This window comes from Bos indicus x Bos taurus, chromosome 26 (assembly GCF_003369695.1).
Source record: "Bos indicus x Bos taurus breed Angus x Brahman F1 hybrid chromosome 26, Bos_hybrid_MaternalHap_v2.0, whole genome shotgun sequence".
Taxonomy (NCBI): Eukaryota; Metazoa; Chordata; class Mammalia; order Artiodactyla; family Bovidae; genus Bos; species Bos indicus x Bos taurus.
The window spans coordinates 1,135,652-1,152,363 of NC_040101.1; the positions used below are offsets into that span (position 1 = coordinate 1,135,652).

A 16,712-nucleotide genomic window follows, 5' to 3' on the forward strand; every position below is an offset into this window, starting at 1 on the left:
AGAGGCTGCCGTCAACTCCGGCTAGGCCCGCGCTGAGGCCGCTGACCAGCCCCGGCGGAGTCGGCACGCGAACTCTTGCAGGCGGAGTGGGATGGGGGTGGGGGTGGAAAGACGGTTGCCACTAGTCCTGGCCAGTGTGTGGGCAAAGTTCCCCGCCACCCCCCCGCCCAGGATGGACAGGGAGAGGGGTCCGGTAATGACCTGCCAGGCCCCGCTTCGACCCTGGCCAGCCGGAGGCCCGCCACCAGCTCCCTGATGACCCAGGGCACCCAAGGCCACGGGGACCGAGTCTAGTCTCAAGTCCAGGCTGAGGATCTCAGGGAGCTGGACTCCGTCCTGAAAGATGTTTCAGGCCAAAGGTCGGCTCCTTCGAGGATTTGCCAGGGCAGGGCTGGGAGCGCCAGACCCTGGGGCCGGACAGTGGAGACACCTCCCTGTGAGACTGTCCAGGGCCAGCCCCGCAAGCCTTGAGGACAGGAGAGGGGCTGCAGGGACACAGAGGGGACAGAAAGAGACCAGGAGACACAGAGAAAGAGCTGTGCGAGCCCAGGACAAACAGAGCAGGAAAGCCCAGGCCTCGGGGGGTGCGGGCTGGGGAGGGGGCGGAGGATGGGGAGGTCCAGGCTTAGGCTTGGCCCGTCGTGGGGAAGAGGCCCTGCGGCCAGCGGTCGCGTCCCCGGGGAGGGGTTGGAGGCTCTCCGAAGAGGACGGGCCCCTGGATGGCTCCCGGGGCGGCCTCTGGGGTGGATGCGCTGCGCCTCAGGGGCAGAGCCCGCGTCCCGCGTTCACCAGCCCCGCCGCCCGCAGCCCCCGCACCGCGGCCACTGCCTGCTGTGGGCCGTGGGCCTGGGCCGCGCTGGGCCCCTCTGGGAGACTCGCCGCGGCCCCCAGGCCGTCTCCACCTGGCTCGCTGGGACTCCCCGGGTAGCCGCTTGGCCCGCTGTAGGGCCCTCCGCCTCTCGGATCCCGGTGGCCGCCTCCCAGCGCGTCCAGCGACAGGGTCTTGTTCTCAAAGGCGTCCTCCACGCAGCGGAAGACTCCGCCGAGCTTGGGGCGGGCCTGGGGGCTACCCGTGCCCCGCGCCCCCAGGCAGGCGGGCAGAGCCCCTGCGGGCTCCTGCGGCCGCCTCGCTGCCATTGAGGGAGCGGGCGAGGGGCGGCCGGTCCCGGAGCCTCCAGTGGCGGGGTTTGAGCTCTGCGCGTAGACGGGGCGGACCCGGGCCCGGCGCTCCCCCCGCCCCTTTCCCTCTGCCCGCCCTCCACCCCCAACCCCCACCCCCAACCCCCACCCCCAACCCTCAAGCCCTGCCGGGCGCCCGCGCGGAGCCGGCGCTGTCGATGTGGCGGGTGCTGAAAGCTCCGGGTCTGGGCTGAGGGCGCGCTTTCTGCCCAAGCAAAGCCGCTTCGCAACGGGGTTCTGACCTCCCTTTCAACCTGCAGAAGGAGCTGAGGAGAGGAGGCACGGAAAAAAAAAAAACAAAACACAACAACAGTTTTTCGAAACTTCAGCCACATTTCCAGGCCCCGTGGGCGATCCCAAGTCAGGCAAGGAGGCTCTGACTCAAACGTTTGGCAAGTTGGAAGGACAGAGCAGGGGTGGTGGTGGTGGGGGGGGGGGGGAATGATGCGACCACGGAAGCTGATCCTGACTGCCTGGAAAAACAGACTTCGGGTATTTCCCTGGTGCTCCGGTGGTTGCGAATCTGCCTTGCAAGGCGGGGGACACAGTTCCGTCCCTGGTAGGGAAACTGAGACCCCATGTGCTGCAGAGCAACCAGGCCCCTGTGACGCAACTAAGACACAACGTAGCCAAATAGATAAAGACTTATTTTTTAAAAAGCAAGTTCCGAGTTTGGGTGGGACATGGCAGGAGGACTCCCAGCCCGCCCAGCCTCCCAGGACAGTGCTGTCACTAAGTCAAGCCCCGCGGGGATTGGTTTGTAAGGAAAATACATCCTAGTCTTTGCTTCTGTTAAAACAGCCGCAGCTGGAATTTCAAAGCATAAGCTGGGACAACAGAAGGCATAAGAACCCTGCAGAGCCCAATCAACACTTCCTGCCCCTCATCTTAGCCCCACCTCAGGTTCCCACTTTCCCAAAGAGATCCAACAGCCTGTGCTCACCTCTGTGGGGTCCCTGACACTGAAACATGTTCTTATTCATTCACAGAAATTCACCATTCTCAGGGACTTGACTTCTCCCTGGGTTCTCATTTGACAAACAGCCCAGGAGCAGGCCTCCCCGTGGCTGACCCCAGGTGACCTCAGAGCCTGTCCTCCAGAGGAGCCCCCCCCATAACTTAGGACGAGGCTGTATGTGAGACGCCTGGGTTCCCCTTCCCAACGTGCAGAAGGCCCAGCTCTCCTTTCTGGTGTGGGAAGACACACTATCATTCAGAGAGTGGACACAGAACACAGAAGTGGCTACTGTAGCCGATAAGTCCAGACTTTAATACTTTGTGAGGTGGAGAACTTTGATATTCTAAGATTTAAAACAATCTTTATTAAAAACTGTACAATAATTTACAAATGAGTAAAAATTCTCTGGTATATATCATAGGAATCACAATACAAAAATATGTGTAAAATTCTGTAGTTAATCACCATACAAACCTATTTTAGGGCTCTGAATACTGTTTAGCACTAAACAGAGTATCACGTGTTTAGAGTGTGGTTATTAAGGAACTGCTTCAGGGACACAAACACTGCTTGGCACATCGCCGTGAGAAAACAAGTCCTCATTCGTGTTTGCATAAATTTACAATAAAGCTTTTAAAAAATACACAGTAAACAAATATATGATTTGATACCTATATGTACAGCTTGATTTTCCTGAGCCTAAACGTAAATCCATCACTGTGTTAAAACATACAGTCCATCTTAAGGTCAATGACGCAGTGATGGTCAGCGTAGATTAATGTCCAACACCTCCAAACCCACTCCCGGCACGCCCTCCTTCCTGACTGCCGGCACTGGTGTTCACAGCCGCGTAAGGCACTCAGGGTGTCCTGAAGGCTACAGGTTCCTCGAGGGCTGAGCACTTTAGGGAAAAGCCACAGTCCTTCAGCAACTGGAGCTTGAGACCACGGGAACGAGGTACACACACTGTGTCAACAAGGAAGCTGCAGCTCACATGGATTCTGGTTTGCACAAATGAAAGCACATGCGTCTTCTGGACATGGTGCACGTGAGTTCTGGTTTGCACAAACGAAAGCACGTGTGTGTGTTTCTGGATATTGTGCACATGGCCATGGTGATAACCGTTAGGCTGCACACTTCTCAGTTACACAGTAAACATTTCTGTGTTTCAACCTCTTTGTGACACTTCCTCTATTTGAAGAGCTAAATAGTGAGCCCAAATATTCAATTCAATACAGTCCACTGGTTTTGAATAAAAGGTACATTCTAGTATTTAGAGAATGCATATTATTTTAAAATACTTGACTTCTTCAGATGCTCAGTGGATTGGCAGGAAATAGTGACAAATATGCATATTTGTCTCTTTCTTCTTTTTTTTTTTCCAAAAGCCCAACCCTAAAATGCTGGAATTTGTAGGCAGATGAACAGAAGGTGCCTATGATACATGAACAGAAACAATGGTATCTGAAGAGAAGACTTGGCATTTCAACTCAATGTGTGCTTTGGGGAACATGCAGTTTCAAATTGCAGTTTGGTACACGGATTACTTAAAACATTCATTGAGCCATTTTCCCTTTCCAATGCACATCCTTTTTACATACAGATAATAATGACTTCATAAGCATTGGTACATATTTACATGCTTCTCTTTCCTGTAGAGTTTGCCTCCTTTTAAAAATTACAGAGCTGTGATTGAGAGTCTGGGATGTGTGGGCATATGAAGTGCTCCAGACATATGTACCACATGAAAATCATGATGACCCAAATAAACACGAGGGGCGTGAATTTGGGTTTCAAATGCACACTTTGGGATCCCAAACGGCCAGCCTGCATAACTGCTGTTCCTGGGCAGGTACACGCGGGGCTGGGCAGGCCCTCAGGGAGAGGAACTGTGGAGCGTTTCTCAATGCCTGCATCGTACACTCCACCAGACTTCACTCTGGGAGTTCGTCCACAGCTCCACAGTGGCTTTTATTCACGCAAGTCTACTGTTTGCCTTTTGATTCTGACTACAACAAATGCACCAAGACGACGCAGTCATCAGAACAGGACAGAAGAATGCACGGAGGGCTAAACCGGACTTTGGACTTGAGACACAAAGCCTGACATCAAGCTCAGATGGGAAAGCAGTGGACTGGCCCCACTTCTTGCCCAGGTGAGCATGTAACTGCGGCTTTAATGACAACAGAAAGGATGCATCCTTCTCGGACAAGCGTTGATTGATCATGCATTGCCCAGCGGAAAACCTGCACCCGCCAGAGAAAAGCATGTCTGTCTGATCCTATCATCTTTCTCTTGATTCATCCTAGCAAATCAAGCCCGGTCTGGCTGCCTCTGTCGTCCGTACCCGAGTTGAACGTTTGCTCCAACACAAATATAAAGTGACCCTAACCCTTGCAGACACACAGGCGGACCTCCCTCCGCTCCCGGGCAATGCGGCTTGTGTTTCTCTCACACAGTGTTGTCTTAGGTCTCACCTGGCTGCCCGGCTCATTACCCAGTACGTCAATCTACAAGTGCCTCAAAAGAGCTCAACCCTGTGCGTCCTCTTCTGACAGAGCATGTGTGTGTGCACATAGATTCATGCACACACACACACACACATTGCATTACTGACAGCACAATCTTAGATCTCAAGGGTGCGAGGTCAATAGAAGGACCACCTCCAAGCCGCAAGTCGGGCTGTGTCCAAGTGCAGGAAGGCTCTCCCAGTCTGTGGACCACGAAGCTCACAAGGAGTGGAACTCACGCTTTAAACTGGCTTCATTGACGTGCTGCTTCTCCTCTGAAAGAGAGTGAAGACAGACGCTTTCTGTTAGTGTGAGATATCTGAGCCACTGGCGGGGACTCCAGGCAGGGAAAAGCTCTGGAGAAATGATGGATGCTGGCTCCACAGGTGGACAGTCTGGCCCAAACACCGTGCCATGCTGAGCCTCTGCCTGGAGATGCTGAGGGCTCTTCCCAGGAGCTGAGAGGCCAGAGGTCAAGCGCCTCATGAGGTTGCGTGCAGACGTGGCCGCAGAGCTCCCTCCCACACGGGGGAGAACGCCACTTATGCCGAGGTTTGTTTTTTCTCAGTACTTAGGAAGTGGGCCTCTGTTATGTGCCAGTTCTTTCTTTTCACCTTTTACATCTTTAATATTTGGAAGAAGTTAAGAAGGTGCTTCCCAGGATCTGCATCTAACAAGAAGGGTGGGCCATGGAGCAGCAGACTGGTTGGGGGGAGAGGTGAGGGAGGAGGTGAGGGAGGAGGGAGGGAGGAGGGAGAGGGAGAGGGGAGGAGAGAGAGGAGGGAAAGGGAGAGGGGAGGGAGGAGGGAGAGGGGAGGGAGGAGGGAGGACGAGGAGGGGAAGGAGGGAGGAGGGGGAGGGGAAGGAGGGAGGAGGGGGAGGGGAAGGAGGGAGGAGGGAGGGGATGGGAGGAGGAGGGGGACGGGATGGGACGGGGGTGGGTGGGGCATCCAGAGGTGGAGCCTGGGGTCACAGACATTAGAAACTCCACAGAGTATTTTTGGTTTTTAATTGTTTAACTTCTCAGTAAGAGGATATTCCACCAAGAAGAATGACCACCAAACGCAGTGGAATTGCAGTGAGCTCATCTCACTGAGTGTCACACCTCTCCATTGACATCTCTGCTGCATTCAAGTGACACTGCTTCTTAGGCCCTCCATCTGATCCATTCCTAAATAGGTTCCATTAGTCCATCCACTTTGAGCTGTTAGAAAGGACCCTCTCATTTTGCAGACGGAAAGACCGAAGCCCCGAGACACCAAGGGATCTCCTGAGGTTGCACCGGGCTGACCAGAGCCAGGGCCCTGGCCACCTGCTCGCGGGCCTCCACCACGTCACTGCCCCCTTGAGTTAGGATGATGACTGTCTGGGGTGTGAGTTGCACACAAATAAATACAGAACAACAACCTTGTGGAAAATAAAGTCACCCTCCAGCTTGAAGGGACAAGGTGACGGCATCCTGTTCCCTCAGGTCATGGGCCCCTTTTCCTGAGCCTGCCTGCCCTGCTGCCCTTACATCCACAGCACTGCGTCCAGGATGGGCATTCCTCTGCTCTCACCCAGGACTGTGGCACTGCACGTGCACACACACACACATGCACACACACACACACAGAGGCATGGTTTGCTTCCAGGCTTCTAGACCTCCCCTCCCTCCTGACGCACACACACGCACACATGTGCACACACGCACACATGTGCACACACACACATGCACACACACACAGAGAGGCATGGTTTGCTTCCAGGCTTCTAGACCTCCCCTCCCTCCTGACGCACACACACGCACACATGTGCACACACACAGAGGCGTGGTTTGCTTCCAAGCTCCTGGACCTCCACTCTCTCCTGACCCCCAGTCCCATGTCCTCTTGGGGACATGGTGTCCTCCACTCCTCCTTTCTCTAGCCACTGGCCCAACTTCCCGACTGTCCCTGTCAGCCCAAGATCTCACCAACACTGAAGCCGCGCCAGGCCCAGGACAGGCGAGTGTGGGTCCTCTCCGGGGTCTGCCCTGGGTCTACTGACCTGGGGCCTCCTCGGTCAGGAGCACCTGTGTGGGCAGGAACTGAGCCACTGTCAGCACAGGGGCTGCCCGCCAGGTTCGCCCTGGACTGGCCTCTGGGAACCCAGCTTTTGAAACTCTCCTGGAGTGAAGAGGTCCTGCTCGTGGGGTGGCTGAGAATGTTTGTACAAATGGTGTGATTTGCGGCAAGCATCTGCTTCTTTCTGAGGCTAGCATTTTACAGGCAGGGGGTGCCCACTTGAGTAGCCCCAATAAAAGCTCTGAGCTCTGAGCCTTAGATGAACCCCCCTCCAGCTCCCAGCAGAGATACCACACACACAGCCGAGTTCCCACGACCAGGGGAGCACACTCCACGTGGCCTGCACAGAAGAGAGAATGTGTAGGGAGCCTCCTCCTGGGTCTCCTGGCCCTGCAGAGCCAGCCACATCCCTGCAGGACATCGCTGCACGGTCTGAGCTGGAGCTCCACTCTGGGCTGCGTCCTAAGACTCCTGGTGGGTCCCTGGGCCTGAGGGGGGCTCTTGGGGACCCAGGAGCCCTCCCTTCCACTGTTTTCCAGAAGCCTGGAGGTGCTTTTCCAGAAGCTGTGAGGTGCAGAGCAGAGAGGCATGGTCTTTGCCTCCGTGAGCACACCTGTCCACTTGCTGGGTCATCATTTATTTGACTGTGTGTTAGGGGCCAGGGCAGTCTAAGTGTGTCTTGAGGTCCACACCAAAGGTTTGTCCACAGCGTGAGCGAGCCGGGTAATCCCCATGTGCAGCGCTTCACAGAGAGGGGACAGGGCAGTGCGTGGGCACAGACGAGAATGAACGTCGTGGGGGAACGGGGACACAGGATGTATCGCTCCCAGCCCAGCGGGGCAGTGATGTCTCGATCAGGGTGGGCACCCAGAACCGCAGCCGCACCCTTCCTTCTGGAGGGAGGGCTTGCGATGTAACTTCTCTACTGGGCTGCACTGGAGGACGGGTGATACGGATTCAAGTGGTCATTCGAGTTACCATTCAGGAAGAGTGATAACCAACGTCATTAAGTGCGTTTATGTCACAGTCACCAAGATGGACGAAGGAGGGACAAGGCGACGGGAGGGCATGGGCTGGACACGACCCAGCTGGCAGCAGCGCTGTCTCTATGTTGGCACCCAGCCCAGTGGGCACAGAGACGTCAGAATCCTGCTCAAAGCTGCACAAGCAGAACTCTCATCAGTAACACCCATGGGCAACACACGCAAGTGCCTTCATACACACGGGTTAGGAAACAGCACGCGGATTTATGTCAAAATACAGCCCGAGCCACTGGCCCCTCAACTGATGGGAAACATGAAGTTGTTGGCAGGGCGACCAACCTTCCTGGGGTTGGAACCAACTGCAGGTGGGGGGCCTCATGTTGCCCAGAAATACGCGCGAGGCACGTGAACCCGGGTCCGAACACAGGGTGGGCCAGGCAGAGGCCCAGAGCCCACGTGGCAGGGGCGACGCCCTGCAGCCCAGATTTTTGCTCTCTGCCCCCAAACATCACCCCTACTCACAGTCCCAGGCCCTCAGAAGTAAGCCACACAAATACAAGTTCAATCAGCTTATGGGACAGAAGAGGACAGGTTAAAGCCAGAAACCCTCCGCATGAGCGCTTACTACTCTGGGAAACCGTAGCCTAGCATTTCCAACAGAAACCAGCAGCAACAGAACACGTGTTTGGGGCTGAGGGCTTCCCTCCCCGAAGCTCCGACTTGGGGGAAATAGGAAGAAACAGATGCTCTCGCCCAGACCCGGCTGAGCGTCCCCCTGCCGCCCGGTCAGCTCTCCGCAGGGCCTTTCCATCAACCACACAGAGGGGGACAGGGCTTCTGTCAGCGCACCCGGGCCTTCGACCAGGCCCTTCTCCCCGCGCCCCACGGGCAAGAGCCTGCTGCAGGTGGGCCAATCCGTTCCGGCCCGGGACGGTCCATGCTCACACCACGCCTGGCTCATCAACTCGACTGGGACAGGCCTCCCGTCTCTAACCCCCAGACTACGGGCAGAAGACCCGGCAACAGGCCTGACCCCCACTCCCACCCCCACTTGCTCTGACTGGGCAGGCTGCCTGTCCAGATCCCACACGGCTGCCCCATGCACGTGCCCGGCACACACAGAGACCCACACACACCACCACAAACAGACCTGCACACGTAACCACACACACAGGCCTGCACACACAACCACACACAGACCTGCACACACAAACACAGACTGCACACACAACCACAGAGACCCACACCATACACAGACCCGCACACACAAGCACACTCACAGACCCACACACACACAACCACACACAGACCCATACACACACAACCTCACACACAGACCCACACACACAACCACACTCACAGACCTGTAAACATAACCTCACACAGAGACCCACATACACAACCACACACAGACCTGTAAACATAACCTCACACAGAGACCCACATACACAACCACACACAGACCCCCACACACACCACACTCACAGACCTGTACACGCAACCACATGCACAGACTCATACACACAACCACACTCACAGACCTGCACACACACAACCACACACAGACCCATACACACACAACCTCACACACAGACCCACACACATACCACACTCAGACTGCACACACAAACCCGCACACACAACCACACACAGACCCGCACACACAACCACACACAGAACTGCACACACAACCACAGAGAGACTTGAACACACAAAACCACAGGCACAGACCTGCACATACACAACCACACACAGACCTACACACACAACCACACACACAGACCTGCACACACACAACCACACGCACAGACCCGCACACACACAACCCTTGGTTCCTGTTTTGTTTTTCGTCTGGGTGACCAGGAGCTGCTCTCGCAGTCGGAGAAGGGGCGTCCAGCTCTCCCCTGGCGCTGCCTGCTCTAACAGCGGCCTCTCTCAATAATGGCCTCGTGCTCACGCTCTGAGAGGGCCCACGCTGCTTAAACCGGGATGGCGACATGACAAGCGCCAGGCGGCTGGCCGTGGGCCAAGCGCTGCCACTGCACAGCGCAGATCAGGCAGCAGGGCGCAGAACGGGGCGGGGCATTGGCCTCCAGTCAGCTCTCCCACTTCTCCCTGAGACCGTGTGCAGATGTCCCAGCAGCACGAGGAGAACGGCTTTTGCCGTCAGGTAAACACAAAATTCTAAACAGGGAGGAAAAAGCAGCTCCAAAGCCAACAGGAACCGGAGGAGTTTGTCAGGATCCCCTAATGTCAAGGCCATATACTTTGGATGACCCCTAATGACCACAGGTGGACACCCAAAGAAACTCCTGCACCAGCACACCGACAGACTTCACGTGAATGCTCACAGCGGCGAAACCCAGATGCCCATCACCAAGGTGGTGGGGGCCCACGAGGGCCTCCCGGAGCGGGACACGAAGACACACGGTCACCGGACAGGCGAGTCCAGGCACCACAAAACGAAGTCGCTGCGTGTCCAAAAGCATGACGCCTCTTACAAGGACCTCAGAAGCAATAACAGCTACACCTTTCAGAAACCTACGTGTCGGCCACAAAGCTCTGTCCAGGGCGCGGCCCAGGGGTCAGAAGGCAGTTACCTCCGAAGGGAGAGAGGCAGGTACAGGAGGGGGTCGGAGGTTAGACGTCAGTGAAGCCAGAGAGGTTACAAGAAACACCCACCAGGGCCATTCCGAGACCAGTGGCAGGAGAAAGCCAGTGTCAGGACACATGGAAGTCTGTGCAGCAAAGAGGAAGAAAACTCCATGACAAGGGCTGCAGTGTGCGTGTGTGTGCGTGTGTGCGTGTGTGTGTGCAGGCCTGTGAGTCTGGGAGGCACATAAACGGCTCAGCTTGTACGTCTTTCCTTAAATACGAAACAATATACAGAAATTAAAAGACAATTTCATCAGTTATGATGGAGACTATTACAGACATGGCTCGAATGAAGGCTTCCGCTAACGTGTGTCCACAATGCCTGTTAACTGTGGATGTTTGCTGAGCAAGACTGACTTCTCCCTGAATTTCAGCAATGACAACAGCCATCACTTCTGGTCACCGGGTCTCAGTGCAGCGTGAGCAGGCTCACAGGAGCGGGGCTCATCGGTATGCAGTGCCTGCTCCGGGAGAGCTGTAAATCTGCCCTGCTGACAGTTGAGTCTCACATCTCGGGATTCCAGACCCTGAGCTGGGCAGACGAGGCGCCTGGAGCCCCAGCCGCACCCCCAGGACCCAGAGGGGACCAGGCATGCCAGCGCGGAGGACGCCGGCAGATAGCAGCTCTGACCCCCTGCCTCCCCGAGTTTGATGACTCAGAGGTGGGGAGGACACTCCAGCCAGGACCAGGCTGACCGCAGAGCAGGCTTGGTCCAGCCAAGCAGAAGGCATTTTACTCAAAGACAGAAGAGTTCCTTACAGTGGGGGTGGGGGGAGACAAGAGATGGACAACCAGTTGCAAAAAACGTGCTTTGACCAAAACCATGCAGCAAATGCAAACATAAACTCAAAATGGATCATGAATATGAATGTAAGACACAAAGCCACGCGATTCCAGAGGAAACACTGGAGAAAATGTTGGCGGCCTTGAATCTGGCAAGGTTTTCTTAGGCCCAATACCACATAACCTATTTCTCCTGAAGCAAAAAACGCTTGTCTGGACAGAGTGGGTGGACCAGCTGAGCTTGGAGAGTGCACTGTGATGACATGAAATGGGGACCTCTGGGGAAGCTAGGTGAAGAGTATCTGTGCAACTTTTAAGTCTGAAACTACTTTAAAATAGAAGATTTTTTAAAAAGCTGATGGGAGAAGGGGGACACTTGCTTAGGAATCTGGTAACTTGTGATGTACATACTGCACCAAATGTGCATGGAACCAGCCCCTCCCAGCGACGTCTCCAGTGCAGAAAGCCCCAGGCCCATCTGCTCCCCGGCTGAGAGGGGCCCTCGCTGACTAGGGGGAGCATGTCAGTGGTCGGGGCTGGGAAGGGCGATAACGATACAGAACATCCTGGATTTAGATGTCAGCACTCTGCTGACAGCCTCAGACTCACCCTGGAGACTGGTGAGCCAGAAGGTGATGGGGGAACCCCCGCGGGGGTCGACGTTTCCCACGAGCTGCCATCCGTAGCTGCAGATCCGCAGCCACCGGCTCTGCACCCACAAAGCGGTCCCCTCCCCCTCGACTGAGAAAACGCAGAGCAGCATCGTTGTGGTGTGGCCGCCCCCACTGCCCGCGTGAAGGGGAGCGTGGGCCGCGGGACCCCTCTCACTGAACATCCGCTACTTCTGCCCAGGGTGAGGACGCTTTGGTGCCAACTGCTTCACACAATATCCTCCTACTTTGGCGACCCAGACCTCTCCCCCGGTCTCTGGACAGCGGTGCTGGTGGAGGGAAAACGTGCTTGTTCATGGGTCCTTGAGAGTGAGACCCTGGCCCCCACTGCGTGCCACCACCCCACAGCCCCATGTGAGACGTGCAGCCCAGTTCCATCCCCGCATGGTGATGCCCACTGCCCCGCACCAAGGCCACCCCAACACGAGCATGCTGGGAGCAGGAGTTGTTCAAATCCCGTCCGGGTCTTTCTCCAGACGTCCAAGGGAGCCTCCATCAACACTCAGGTCCTGGAGGCTGCCTGGGCCCCAGGGAGGCCGTGCCTGCCCAGCGCCCCGACGTCCGACCCTCACCTCAGGCACCCAGTCATCTGTACCTGGCCCTAGCCTCCTCCACAGGTGAGACCTGCTCACGGTTCTGGGGCACCAAGTGGCCTTCCAAGCCCTGGCAGGTCCCGCGTGCCACGCACACAGCAAGACAGACTGCAGAGCTGGGCTGGCTTTCCAGGGGGAGGCTGCAGGGAAGATCCTGAAGGGGCAGAGGCGACCCTGCCACCCGTGGGGTCCTTCCAGGGACTCTGCACCATCCATTTTGACACAGCATTGCTGTGGCTGTGTATTCATTGTCCTTCACTGGCTACAGGTGACCTCTGAAGCCAGGACGTGACAGTGGGCTGTCCTCGCCCAGCACTTGCCTTCACGTAACATGGTGCAGCCCACGTACCTCAAGGGACCCCAAGATCCAGGAATCCTGAGCTCCAGGGACCTCAAGATCCAGGGACCCTGAGCTCCAGGGACCCCAAGGTCAGGGACCCTGAGTTCCAGGAACCCCAAGATCCAGGGACCCCGAGCTCCAGGGACCCTAAGAACCAGGAATCCTGAGCTCCAGGGACCCCAAGATCCAGGAATCCTGAGCTCCAGGGACCCCAAGCTCCAGGGACCCTGAGCTCCAGGGACCCCAAGAACCAGGAATCCTGAGCTCCAGGGACCCCAAGGTCAGGGACCATGAGCTCCAGGGACTACGAGCCCCAGGGACCCCAAGTTCCAGGGACTGGGCCTTGAAGGGGTGCTCAGGTTGGAGGGCCCATGTGTGGACAAAGATGGGGGACCAGCCTCCACTCCAGAACCAGCCTCCCAAGTGGCCTTTTCCAGCCAGAGGCTGTGCTCGTGCGTTCCCAGCCGGGCCCAGGCCCCGCACCAGGCTGACTGCACGTGGCTTCGAGAGAGGGGCTTCCTTAGAGGAACTGAGTGAAAGAGCTGAGTGTCTTAAGGCCCCGTCTAGGGAGAGGGCAGTGGTCTCACTCTGGCCTCTGCTCTGCCTGACTCCCTTCTCTACATGGGGGTGCGTCTCGAGGGCCCTGCAGCCCCACTGCCAGAGGTTCAGCTGGCTCTGTGATGGGAAGGGGTGGGGAGACGGGGCCCCTTATCTCTCCTACAGACCCAGAAAACAGAACTGCACTCCCAAGCTGCCCCACGTCACCCAGAAACATGTAGACAGAAAAGCTCCCCAGGAGCGCCCGCCCATCCAGATCCTGACCTCGCCATGGGGTTGACCTGCCGGCTGCCCCAGGGCACCTTCAAGCCCTGGGGTGGGAGGAGGTGATGCCCTGGGGACACAGGGAGGCCTGCTGAGCTGGGAGTCATGGCAGAGAGAGGGGCTGTGCCACAAGAAAAGGTTTTGGAGTTTCTGGGCCCAGCCAGACGGGGTGGGCGGGCAGGTCGAAAGGCCTAGGGTGTGGGGTGGGGCTGGGTGGGCAGGAGGGGCCGGGGGCCCTCTTCTGCTGGGAGCTGAGCTGAGGCCGCCCCTGTGGCTCAGGGACATGCCCTGTGACCACGCACAGGCCTCTTGGCTGGCCTTGTTGAGGGGTGCCCTGGGTCTGGGCAGAGGACACCCACAATACATTTAGTACCTCTGGGACCACCCCGAGCCCACCTTGCCCTCACCCGCCTGCACAGACACCAGGGCTCCCACTGCAGGGCCAGCGTCCCAGCAAGCTGAACCTCAGAGAGGGCCGACCGCCCCCACCCCAGGAGGTGGGATCCCACAGACCCGAAGGTGAGTGGGCACCCCGCAGGGTAGGAGGGAAGGCGTCATGTCCCAGGGATGACAGCTGAGCCTCACCTGCTGCCAGCTGGGCGTCGGGCCCCCTTCTCAACCGCAGACCTATGGGCACTGTGGTCCTCGCCAGGCACTGCCCCTGGAGCACGAAGGCTGCAGCTCTGGACCGGGCGGCTTCGGCCGCACTGGGCCTGCCTCTGCGGTGCCCGGGTCTGCGCTGCCCGAGACGGCCTCTGGCCCCTGTGTCTCCAGTGAGGCCCTGCCCTGTCCAGCCACCCCGCCCTTCTCGTCCCAGCTCCCTCCATCAGCTCCTCGGTCCTCACTCTGACCAGTCCCTCGGCGCAGCTCAGGGCGGGGTCCAGCCGCACCGTGGCATTCACGGTTCTATTCCCACTGGCGACAGCGTCCAACACAGCAGGGTGGCCGCATGCGTCGGTCGGCAAGCGCCCAGGACCCCGGCGAGCGAGTTGCAGCGTCTTCACAGCTGGCCCGGGAGACCCGGGGAACCACACTGGAGATGCTCCATGAGCCGCCCGGGTGCCCTGGACGAAGGTCCCCGTCGTGGCAGCAGCCCCACCACGGCGTGCTGCGGGCCGCCTGCGTTGTTTCTGGGAGTCCGCCCTCTCTTCTGACTCCTATTGCGGTCACTGAGGGAACCAGGGGAGGCAGGAGCCGGGGCTCCTGCACCGAAGCGGCCTGGGCACCCGCCAGCAGGGGCCCCGCGTGTCCCCATAAGTGGGGCCGGGGGCTGTGTCCCAAGCAAGGACCTGGGGTCCGCAGCCAAGACCAGGCCTCTTCAGAGAAGCCCGGTCGGAGAACGAGTTCTAATTCCGGCTCATCAAAGTGAACAGTCCCCTGGGAGGTGCTCAGAGACCCCCTCTCTCCCTCCTCCTCGACGGCAGGGGGTCTGCAGAGGCCGGCTCCCCCTGAGTCTTCAGGGACGGGCACTCGCCGCTCTCCGGTAAAGCTGGAGGAAAGGGGGGCTGGAGGGAAAGAGACGCAGGACACAGGTCAGGAAGGTGGCAGGGCGAGAGGGAAGGGGCTGGAGGGACAGGGGCGCTGGGAAGGATGGCTCTGCTGCAGAGTAAGGCCCTCTGGCAGGGGCGGGTGGGGCGCCCACAGACAGAGACGGATGATGAGTCTTGTTTGGGAAGGAGGCAGTGGCCAAGCTTTCACGTGCGCCTCGGGCTGAAAGTCGCAGGGACAATGTCACAGCCTAGGATGACTGTGACGTCCTGAGTGAGCCCAGCTTGTCGGGAAGGTGGGGGTCCTGGCCAAATCTCCCAGCGTCACCCCAGATCGAACTTGATACACAAAGGAGAAAAGCCACCAACCCCCCAGCGCTGCCTCCTGCCGAGCTGCCTGGAGCAGAGACCAGGGAGCGTGTGCACACATCTCTCCCCTGGGAAGTCCCTCGGGGACCTTCTCCAGGAAGGCGAGCACCCCTTCCCCTCTGATGATGGCAGACCCTCCCCTCTAGGACCTGTGCGGGCCCTGGGTGTTGCCTCCAGGAAGCCCCTCCTGCTTACGGCAAGTGGGGGCTCTGCTGGTCCCCGGGACGTGGACAAAAAATACTCACCACACCAGAGTGCCCAGGCGAGCTATGACCACAGAATGAAAGCTAAGGAGAAAAACAAGAACAAAAATAGAAACTGAAAACGAAAGGGGAGGGCGGAGACATGGAAGGAAAGAAAGAAAAGAGAGTTTGTAGAGTTTCTGGCAAGAACAAACGTGTGACCACAGACAGAGCAACGCGGAGCAGCTGGCCGGGGGTCAGGAGTGGGTCCCGGCGCGCTGTGTCCAGCGGGTTAAGGGCTGAGCTGCGAGGGGCCGTGGGGACACCTGCGTCTGAAGTGACCACGCTGCCTGTCCCTGGGGACTGTGCTCTGGGGCCCCACACTGTCCAGAGGACGTGCTGAAGGCGACAGTCAGGAGGGAGCCTCTGCTGGTCACCTTGCCTCTGGGCTGGGGGGGTGGGGACGGGCCACCTGGACCTGTCGCCGGGCTGATGCTGAGGGTGCTAACTGGCTGTAATGATGGAAGTCTTACGGATGGAAAGGTGTGCCAAGTGCCAGGCAAACACCAGCACTCCGGGACAATATTTTGGTCTCAGTCCCATTATAAGTGATAAAGCACAGCCAACACGCTGAATAGATTTCACACTCAGAAACCCTCCTTTTGGGTTGGGGGAGGGGCCCGGCCAATTTAGACACAAGAGAAAATCTGGCTGCGGGGGTTGGGGGAGGGGCCCAGCCAATTTAGACACAAGAGAAAAATCTGGCCGTGGTACAGCTGCTTGGAAAAGCGGAGCCCCTTCAGCTAGATTAAAAGAGTAAACACCCAATTTAAAAAATTCAAGCATTTAATGCAAACAAATGCTCTCACTTTAAGATGGAAAAGGAGGCAGGGACGGCACCACCGCGAGGCTGTGTGCTCGCCTCTCCTCCCCAGCGCCCCGCGAGCCTGGTGCCTGTCTGCACCCACCCAGGGGGCAGGTGCGTCTTTGCTCCCAGGCTCCTCTCTGCCTGGCAAGTCGTGCCCCGCCCCTAGGGCTCCAGGGGCCTGTCGCGGGCTCCGGATTTGCAAGTTGCCACCAAGACTGTTCGGCAGATGGCGGTACAGCGCCTGCGGAAGGGGCCGGTTTTGTCCA

The 16,712-nt window shown here is 57.9% G+C and overlaps 1 protein-coding gene across 17 annotated transcripts in view; it reads right to left on the reverse strand.

The window, feature by feature from the left end:
* Positions 1 to 2,423: 2,423 nt before the first annotated feature.
* Positions 2,424 to 16,712, reverse strand: part of JAKMIP3 (Janus kinase and microtubule interacting protein 3) — a 90,995-nt gene continuing 76,706 nt past the window's right edge. For 10 of the 17 annotated variants that reach the window (XM_027528757.1, XM_027528756.1, XM_027528760.1 and 7 more), the window contains 3 exons: positions 15,642 to 15,683; positions 14,126 to 15,045; positions 2,424 to 4,922 (listed from right to left, as the gene is read on the reverse strand). In XM_027528757.1, coding sequence (XP_027384558.1) covers positions 14,929 to 15,045; positions 15,642 to 15,683 — 159 coding nt within the window. In that variant the 3' untranslated portion in view covers positions 2,424 to 4,922; positions 14,126 to 14,928. Of the gene's footprint in view, positions 4,923 to 14,125; positions 15,046 to 15,641; positions 15,715 to 16,712 lie in introns of those variants that run through there. The other 7 variants (XM_027528767.1, XM_027528764.1, XM_027528765.1 and 4 more) reach the window with 2 other exon arrangements.